This window comes from Triticum aestivum, chromosome 2B, assembly GCF_018294505.1.
Source record: "Triticum aestivum cultivar Chinese Spring chromosome 2B, IWGSC CS RefSeq v2.1, whole genome shotgun sequence".
Taxonomy (NCBI): domain Eukaryota; kingdom Viridiplantae; phylum Streptophyta; class Magnoliopsida; order Poales; family Poaceae; genus Triticum; species Triticum aestivum.
Window position 1 is genome coordinate 690,104,130 of NC_057798.1, and position 9,513 is coordinate 690,113,642.

General features: G+C 42.8%; 1 protein-coding gene across 1 annotated transcript; it reads right to left on the reverse strand.

Moving 5' to 3' along the window:
• Positions 1–674: 674 nt before the first annotated feature.
• Positions 675–3,623, reverse strand: LOC123046739 (F-box/WD-40 repeat-containing protein At5g21040). Its single transcript, XM_044470163.1, has 2 exons — positions 3,452–3,623; positions 675–2,646 (listed from the first exon to the last, which is right to left on the reverse strand). The coding sequence occupies exon 2, from the start codon at positions 2,569–2,571 to the stop codon at positions 889–891; it is 1,683 nt and encodes a 560-aa protein (XP_044326098.1). The 5' UTR covers positions 2,572–2,646; positions 3,452–3,623; the 3' UTR covers positions 675–888.
• Positions 3,624–9,513: the final 5,890 nt, after the last annotated feature.

A 9,513-nucleotide genomic window follows, 5' to 3' on the forward strand; every position in this document is an offset into this window, starting at 1 on the left:
AGACAATTAAACACCTATTTTTCTAGTGTAAGTCTGGACGTTCTACATGATTAGTCATCCAAATAACGTCCAATTTAGATACGCCCACAAATATTGTCAAATTTATTCCTTTGTCCCTGTTTGAATGGAATTCCAAAAGATTTAGATTGCCTAGAAGCGTATGTCTTACTATGGTTGCTTTGGCTATGAAGAAATATTTTGTTTTAAATAGCAAAAACTCTTCTCCGTTGCAATGGTTGCTTTGGCTGTGAAGAAATATTTTGTTTTAAATAGCAAAAACTCTTCTCCGTTGCAGGTTATTTTCCGCGGTACACATTGGTTTCATACATGGTCTATGCTACATTGAACGGAGTACCAACCGTTGTTCAATCTGGCTCAGTGACCAACCAGGAGATACCTCACATGCTGACACCAAGTTATAACTATATACTGGAATCTCTGAGCTTGACATTAAAGGCGTTTCAATCTGCCTTCGCAACAATTTGCACGTACTGAAAATTACAAACCTATACCTGAAAACAAAGTGGTCATCCAGCTAGAGCCTAGGGATCAAACATGTTTGCTGCAACACGGAGATAAATACACAAGTCGATTATTCCTGCATGGTGTGTCATGCAATTTTTCTTTCACCAGAAATGCAAACAGAACGATACAAAAACGAATGCAACCAGAGCTGGAAACAGAAGGACGTATGGAAAACTTTCTTCCATTGGACCCAATGTACACCAGGTCAATAAGAATTGCATACATATTAAATGCGACCACAGTGCACTAGATATAAGTTGAATATATGAAAATGCCAAATGTTGACCTACATGTAGCAAACCAAGCTTATGGGTGGAATCGGAAAAGAAAAATGTTATATTACGAAGGGTACAAATACCCAATCTAAGACTTGACCTTGTCACCGATGGGACGCTTGATTTGCCAGGTGACACTCTTATCACCCTTCAATGGGTTCCTTTTCATGGCTACTGAGCAATGGTCAACCCTTCTACCATTTGCATTCATCTCCACTTGTGCCTTCCTCCGCCTCATGCGGTTCTCCTGCCTCAGACTCCTTAAAGCCTGTGCCTTCTTCTCAATCTCCAGTGCTTCTGAGAAGTTCCAGACCCTGACAGCGCCATCCTCGCCTCCACATATGATTCTATCTGCACCGATGCCGATGGAGAAAAGATAGCATCCAAAGCCATGAAGCATTCGCTGTGGAGGCTCTACGGTGCTTGGATCGAAGGGCTTAACCCTGAATCGGCGCTTTGATGAGTTTAGGGGGGTCAGGATCTTCCTCAAATCAATTAGTGCGATCCTGCCATCACTAGAGGCAGAAACAAGCCATGGGTACTCAAAAGCAAGAGAATGAACAGGGCCAGAATGCGGCAACCAAGTGGCAGCTGGTTTAATATTCTCATTATCAGATATCTCAGAAACATCGAACAAGCGAATTGCCCCATCCTCTCCTCCAGTAAACAGCAAACCTGCCAGGTGTGTTCGAGCTACAGAATATGCATTACCAACATGGGCATTGGAAATTATAGTTGTTAATTCACCACTTCCGATATCCCACACATATGCGTCTCTACCAGCTGTACTGGCAACAGTATTTCCATGAGGAGCCAGGGCCAAAACCCAGTCAGCATGCATGAACTTTTGCACGCACTTCATCTCGGCTCTGTCCCAAACACGAACAGTCATATCCCAAGAACCACTGTAAATCCTTGTTGAATCCAAGGAAAGACAAGTCACAGGCCCTTCATGCCCCCATAGGCGAAATTCAGAATTCTGGTTAGTACCATTCCCAGAAATGTGGAAAAGGTGCGAGGCCCCCTCAATAGCCCTCCAACACTGAATGAAGGCTTTGGATCCTCCAGTTACCAAAAGCCTACTGTCAGCTGCAATTGCCCGGATAGTGCAACCAAATGGGCGGGACTCATCAATCAGTAGACCTTCCTCCATATTCCACATCCGAACCACAGAATCATGGCCACCAGTGAATATCAGATTTGCTGACGCCAGAAGGTACACAGTGCGTACATCCTCATTGTGACCGCGGAGAACATCCACACTAAATCTTCCCAGGAATGATCTACTTTGAAACTCCCGATCCACAAACAATGCTTTCCACGACCTCCCATCTGGGGTTCCACCTGGAACTAGGGGTCCGATGGGAGCATTCGGAAGTCCCCACCTCTCACAGTAGAATTTCTTCCATCCCTGATGATCTGTGGCTAGGGTCTGCAGAACTGTGGAGACACAAGATACAACCCCAAGCCCCTTTGGATCAAGGCGCGCAAGGACTTCACAGACCAATGCAGACGGCAGATCAGTGAAGCACATAGTGCTACACTCTGAGGCAGTTCCATCATTTCCTGTCTCACCATCTTCCTTGGGGTCAGTAACCCTTGGAAGTGATCCATGACTTGACTCCGGGTTGTTCAACTTGTTGAGGCTATTCCACTTTTTAGCCTTTCCACAATGAGTTAAGGTGTTTGCCTGGATGAGTGTGCCCTCGTTGCAAATGCTAAAACAATGCTTGGCTGAAGACTCTCCTGCCTTATTGCAATCAAAGTCCATAAAATTCTGAAATCCTATCTTGTGATGAACTTCCCTAGCCTTCCCCCAAACCCAGGCAAATACAAATACAAATCCCTGCAATGCAATAATCAAACACTTCAGCTCAAAATTCATTAAGAAAAACTGATAAGTTCAGACAAGCATCATCAGGAAAAATAAACCCTTGGTCATCTAGTCACCGAGAGGAATACAAAATCTAGTTGTTCACCGCACCGCGTGCTAAAAGGGAATGTACATAACAACTACTCCCTCCGTAAAGAAATATAAGAGCGTTTAGATCACTAAACGCTACGGAGGGAGTACAATCCACTTATTTATGAATATATTCAAAATCAGGAACCTAAATCTGCGAAGCAAACCGAGTAAACTCAGCTACAAACTTGTAATCAGATTCTCTGTTGAAGGTAAAAACATGGAATAAGATTGAAAGGACTAATCCCAGGGGTGACTAAACTCTAGTTCGAACCAAAATTGAAATCCTCAACCTGCACAAAAAGAGGCGTCTTTTTCCTGTACAAAACATCCGTGATAAAGCTGTGAATTCGCTTCAATTGAAGCAAAGCAACACCCCGCACTACACAGAGCGAGAAGCTCCGATAACCCGCATCTGAGATTGGAGCGACCAGACCCACCAACAATTGCTCCAATTAAGCATACGAAAACGGGAAACCAAGCATCGAATCGAAACATGAGGAACATATCCGACGATTCTAGGCCAATACATCCTAATTCGAAACCCTAATTCGAAACCAAATCCACAGCCGCGCAGAAGAGGGAGGCGTAGACAAATCACAAGTGGTTCCTCTCGAACGGGATGCGTGCGAGAGCACGGAAAATTGATGGTAAAATTAGCTGACGGAATTATAAGAGCGAGAATCACCTCGAGCTGTGCCTCCGATCTCGATTTCTGCAGACTTTCTCCTCTTCTCTCTCTCTTTTTTTCCCCTTTGGGAAGGAAAACTGCGGCCGCAGGGAGCCAAAGAGACGGACGCTTCGTCTGCACCGCCCGTGCTCGAACGGGAACTGACGGTCGGGATCCTGTCCTTGCTCCCGATCCGGACCGTCGGTGCACGAGATGGCAAAAGGGCTCGTGCTGTGGCTTTTCTCTGGGCCAAACTCTTCCGTACCGCCCGAGCAATTCGACCCAGAAACTCTTCCATACAACAAACCAGCCAGCGACATTCGACTGGCCCATTTAGCAGTTGTGAATCTGATTTTAGGAACTTTTGCAGTTTTATTACTACTGTCCGGTTTTTCTGGGTTTGGCAACCTTCTTAGATGGTTTTGGGTTCGGTTTTTGTTTTTTATTCTTTTTTGTATTTTTTTTAAAATGCAGAGAGTTTTTAAATTTTAGTTATAATTTAAAAGGTATTGGAATTAAAAAAAATGGAATTTTCAAAATTTGTTCCTATTTAAAAAAGTTGGGGAATTTCTAAAAATATTCTCAATTTTTTCAAAATAAATACGTTTCCCAAAATATGTTTGAGAATTTTTTTTAAATGTTCATGTTTAAAAAAGTCAGAATTCAAAAGTCCTTTGTGTCCCATCACCAAGTTGCCAGAGAAGAAGTTTTGTTGTAATGCCCCGGTCCACACCACAATCGAGGATCGGGAAAAACACCACACATCGGGCAATTGTTGAGACGCTAGATCTGCCATCACATACAACGTCCAACATGCTAACACACTCGCCGATATCGGGTACACCCCGACCATCACAAGAACACGAGGGATAGTAACTGGAGATGATCAGTTGCAAGGCAGGACGCATGGGGTGCCCCGCCACACAAAGTGAAACAACCAAGTCATGCGTCCCACCACAGAGAAGCCACCACTACCAAGTCCATCGGCCGCTCCACCGCATGTACACAGGAAGGAAATATGCCCTAGAGGCAATAATAAAGTTGTTATTTTATATTTCCTTATTTCATGATAAATGTTTATTATGCATGCTAGAATTGTATTAACCAGAAACTTGATACATGTGTGGATACATAGACAAAAACACTGTTTCCCTACTAAGCCTCTACTAGACTAGCTCGTTAATCAAAGATGGTTAAGTTTCCTAACCATATACATGTGTTGTCATTTGATGAACGGGATCACATCATTAGGAGAATAATGTGATGGACAAGACCTATCCGTTAGCATAGCATATTGATCGTTCAGTTTTATTACTATTGCTTTCTTCATGTCAAATACATATTTCTTCAACTATGAGATTATATAACATCACAACGTAACTGGGTGATTATAAAGATGCTTTACAAGCATCTCCAAAGGTGTTTGTGGGGTTGGTATAGATCGAGATTAGGATTTGTCACTCTGAGTATCGGATAGGTATCTCTGGGCCCTCTCGGTAATACACATCATAAGAAGCCTTGCAAGCAAAGTGACAATGAGTTAGTTGCAAGATGATGTATTACGGCACGAGTAAAGAGACTTACCGGTAACGAGATTGAACTACGTATAAAGATACCTACGATCGAATCTCGGACAAGTAACATACCGGTGGACAAAGAGAATAACTTATTTTGCCATAATGGTTCGACCGATAAAGATCTTTGTAGAATATGTGGGAGCCAATATGAGCATCCAGGTTCCACTATTAGTTATTGATCAAAGAGTTGTCTCGGTCATGTCTACATAGTTCTCGAACCCGTAGGGTCCGCACGCTTAACGTTTGTTGACGATATATTATCATATGGTTTATGTGATTTGGTGACCGAATGTTGTTCGGAGTCCCGAATGTGATCACGGACATGACGAGGAGTCTCGAAATGGTCAAGAGGTAAAGATTGATATATAGGACGATGGTATTCAGACACCAGAAGTGTTCCGGAGTGTATCGGGTATTTATCGGAGTACCAGAGGGGTTACCGGAACCCCCGGGGGGAGATATGGGCCATATGGGCCATGAGAGGGGAGCACACCAGCCCACAAGGGGTGACGCGCCCCCCTATGGCAGGAGGCCGAATTGGGAGAAGGAAAAAGGGGGTTCGGCCCCCCTTTCCTTTCTCTCTTCCCTTCCCTTTTCTTCTCCGATGAAAAAAGGCAGGGGGCGCCACTTGGGGAAACCCCAAGTAGGATTCAGATCCTACTTGGAGCGCCCCCTGGCTGCTCCCTCCTCCCCCTGCACCTATATATATATGTGGGAGGGGGTGCCTAGCACACCCCAGACATTATCTTAGCCGTGTGCGGCGCCCCCCTCCAAAGTTTACGCCTCCGGTCATAACTTCATAGTGCTTAGGCGAAGCCCTGCGGAGATCACTTCACCGTCACCATCACCACACCGTCGTGCTGACGGAACTCATCTACTATCTCGACATCTTGCTGGATCAAGAAGGCGAGGGACGTCAACGAGCTGTACGTGTGTAGAACTCGGATGTGTCGTACGTTCGGTACTCGATCGGTGGATCGCGAAAAAGTTTGACTACATCAACCGCATTGTGAAACGTTTCCGCTTACGGTCTACGAGGGTACGTAGACACACTCTCCCCCTCGTTGATATGCATCTCCTAGATAGATCTTGCGTGAGCATAGGATTTTTTTTGAAATTGCATGCTACGTTCCCCAAAAGTGGCATCATGAGCCAGGTCTATGCGTAGATGATATGCACGAGTAGAACACAGAGTTGTGGGCGGTGATCGTCATACTCCTTACCACCAATGTCTTATTTTGATTCGGCGGTATTGTTGGATGAAGCGGCCCGGACCAACCTTACATGACCACGTTCATGAGACCGGTTCCACCAACAGACATGCAACTCGTTTTGCATAAAGGTGGCTGACGGGTGTTTGTTTCTCCTACTTTAGTTGAATCGAATTTGACTGCGACCGGTCCTTTTTGAAGGTTAAAACAACAAACTTGATAAATCACCGTTGTGGTTTTGATGCTTAGGTAAGAACGATTCTTGCTAGAAGCCCGTAGCGGCCACGTAAAACTTGCACAACAAAGTAGAGGACGTCTAACTTGTTTTTGCAGGGAATGTTGTGATGTGATATGGTCAAGACATGATGTGGTATACGTTATTGTATGAGATGATCATGTTTTGTATTCTATTGGCAACCGGCAGGAGCCTTATGTTTGTCTCTTTATTGAATGAAATGCAAACGCCATGTAATTGCTTTACTTTATCGCTATGAGTTAGCAAGTCATAGAAGAAATAGTTGGCGAGACGACCATGACGCAACGATGGACATCAAGGTGTCGAGCCGGTGACGATGGAGATCATAACGATGCTTTGGAGATGGAGATCAAAAGCATAAGATGATGATGGCCATATCATGTCACATATTTTTGATTGCATGTGATGTTTATCCTTTATGCATCTTATTTTTCTTAGAACGGTGGTAGCATTATAAGATGATCCCTTCACTATATTTCAAGGTAAAAGTGTTCTGCATGTGTATGCACCGTTGCTACAGTTTGACGTGTTGAGACACCATGTGATGATCGGGTGTGATAGACTCTACGTTCACATACAACGGGTGTAAGAAGATTTACACACGCGGAATACTTGGGTTAAACTTGACTAGCCTAGCATGTATAGACATGGCATCGGAACACTAGAGACCGAAAGATCGAACGTGAATCATATAGTACATATGATCAACATAGATATGTTCACCATTGATGACTACCTCATCTCACGTGATGACCAGACATGAGTTAGTTGATTTGGATCATGTTACACTTAGATGACTTGAGGGATGTCAGTTTAAGTGGGAGTTCTTAAGTAATTTGATTAATTGAACTTTAATTTATCATGAACTTAGTCATGATAGTATTTGCAAATTATGTTGTAGATCAATAGCTCGCGTTGTAGCTCCCCTATGTTTTTTGAGATGTTCCTACAGAAAACTAAGTTGAAAAATGATAGTAGCAATGATGCGGACTGGGTCCTTGATCTGAGGATTATCCTCATTGCTACACAGAAGAATTATGTCCTCAATGCACCGCTAGGTGACAGACCTATTGGAGGAGCAGATGTAGACATTATGAACGTTTGGCAAGCTCGATATGATGACTACTTGATAGTTTAGTGCACCATGCTTTACGGCTTAGAACAGGAACTTCAAAAACATTTTTGAACGCCACGGAGCATATGAGATGTTCTAGGAGCTGAAATTGGTATTCAGACTCATGCCCATGTCGAGAGGTATGAGACCTCTGACAAGTACTTTGCCTACAAGATGGAGGAGAATAGCTCAACTAGTGAGCATGTGCTCAGAATGTCTGTGTACTACAATCGCTTGAATCAAGTGGGAGTTAATATTCCAGATAAGATAGTGATTGACAGAGTTCTCTAGTCATTAACACTAAGCTACTAGAACTCCGTGATGAACTATAATATGCAAGGGATGACAAAAACGATTCCTGAGCTTTTCGCGATGCTGAAATCGGCAAAGGTAGAAATCAAGAAAGGGCATGAAGTGTTGATGGTTAACAAGACCACTAGTTTCAAGAAAAAGGCTAAAGGGAAGAAAGGGAACTTCACGAAGAATGGCAAGCAAGTTGTCACTCCCGTGAAGAAGCCCAAAGCTGGACCTAAGCCTGAAACTGAGTGCTTCTACTGCAAAGGAAATGGTCACTGGAAGCGGAACTAGCCCAAATATTTGGTGGATAAGAAGGATGGCAAAGTGAATAAAGGTATACATGATATACATGTTATTGATGTGTACCTTACTAGTGCTTGTAGTAGCCCCTGGGTATTTGATACCTGTTCGATTGCTAAGATTAGTAACTCGAAGCAGGAATTGCAGAATAAATGGAGACTAGTTGAAGGTGAAGTGATGATGTGTGTTGGAAGTGGTTCCTAGATTGATATGATCATCATAGGACAATCCCTATACTTTCGGGATTAGTGTTGAACCTAAATAAATGTTATTTGGTCTTTGCGTTGAGCATGAACAAGACAGGATAGTGTTTATTGCAATAGCGTTATTCATTCAAGACAAAGAATAATTATTATTATGTTTACATGAATAAAACCTTTTATGGTCATACATCCAATGTTAATGTTTTATTGAATCTCAGAGGTAGTGGTACACATATTCATAATATTGATGCCAAAAGATGCAAAGTTGATAATGATAGTGCAACATACTTGTGGCACTTCCGTTTAGGTCATATTGGTGTAAAGCGCATGAAGAAACTCCATATTGATGGGCTTTTGGAATCACTTGATTATTAATCATTTCATACTTGCGAACCATGCATCATGGGCAAGATGACTAAAACTCTGTTATTCGGAACAATGGAGTAAGCTAATAACTTGTTGGAAATAATACATACCGATGTATGCGGTCCGATGAGTGTTGAAGCACGCGGCAGGTATCGTTATTTTCTCACCTTCACAGATGATTTAAGTAGATATGGGTATATCTACTTGATGAAACACAAGTCTGAAACATTTGAAAAGTTCAAAGAATTTCGGAGTGAAGTGGAGAATCATCATAACAAGAAAATAAAGTTTCTACGATCTGATCGTGGAGGCGAATATTTGAGTTACGACTTTGGCCTTCATTTAAAACAATGTGGAATTGTTTTGCAACTCACTCCACCTAGAACACCTTAGCGTAATGGTGTGTCCAAATGTCATAACCGCACTTTATTAGATATGGTGCGATATATGATGTCTCTTACCGATTTACCACTACCATTTTGGGGTTATGCATTAGAGACAACCGCATTCACGTTAAATAGGGCACCATCTAAATCCGTTGAGATGACATCATATGAACTTTGGTTTAGCAAGAAACCTAAGCTGTCATTTCTTAAAATTTGGGGTTACGACATGTCAAAAGCTTCAACCTTATAAGATCAAACCCAAATGGAAGAAGTGCGTCTTCATAGGATACCCTAAGGAAACAATTGGGTACACCTTCCATCATAGATCCAAAGGAAATATCTTTGTTGCTGAGAATGGGTCCTTTCTAGA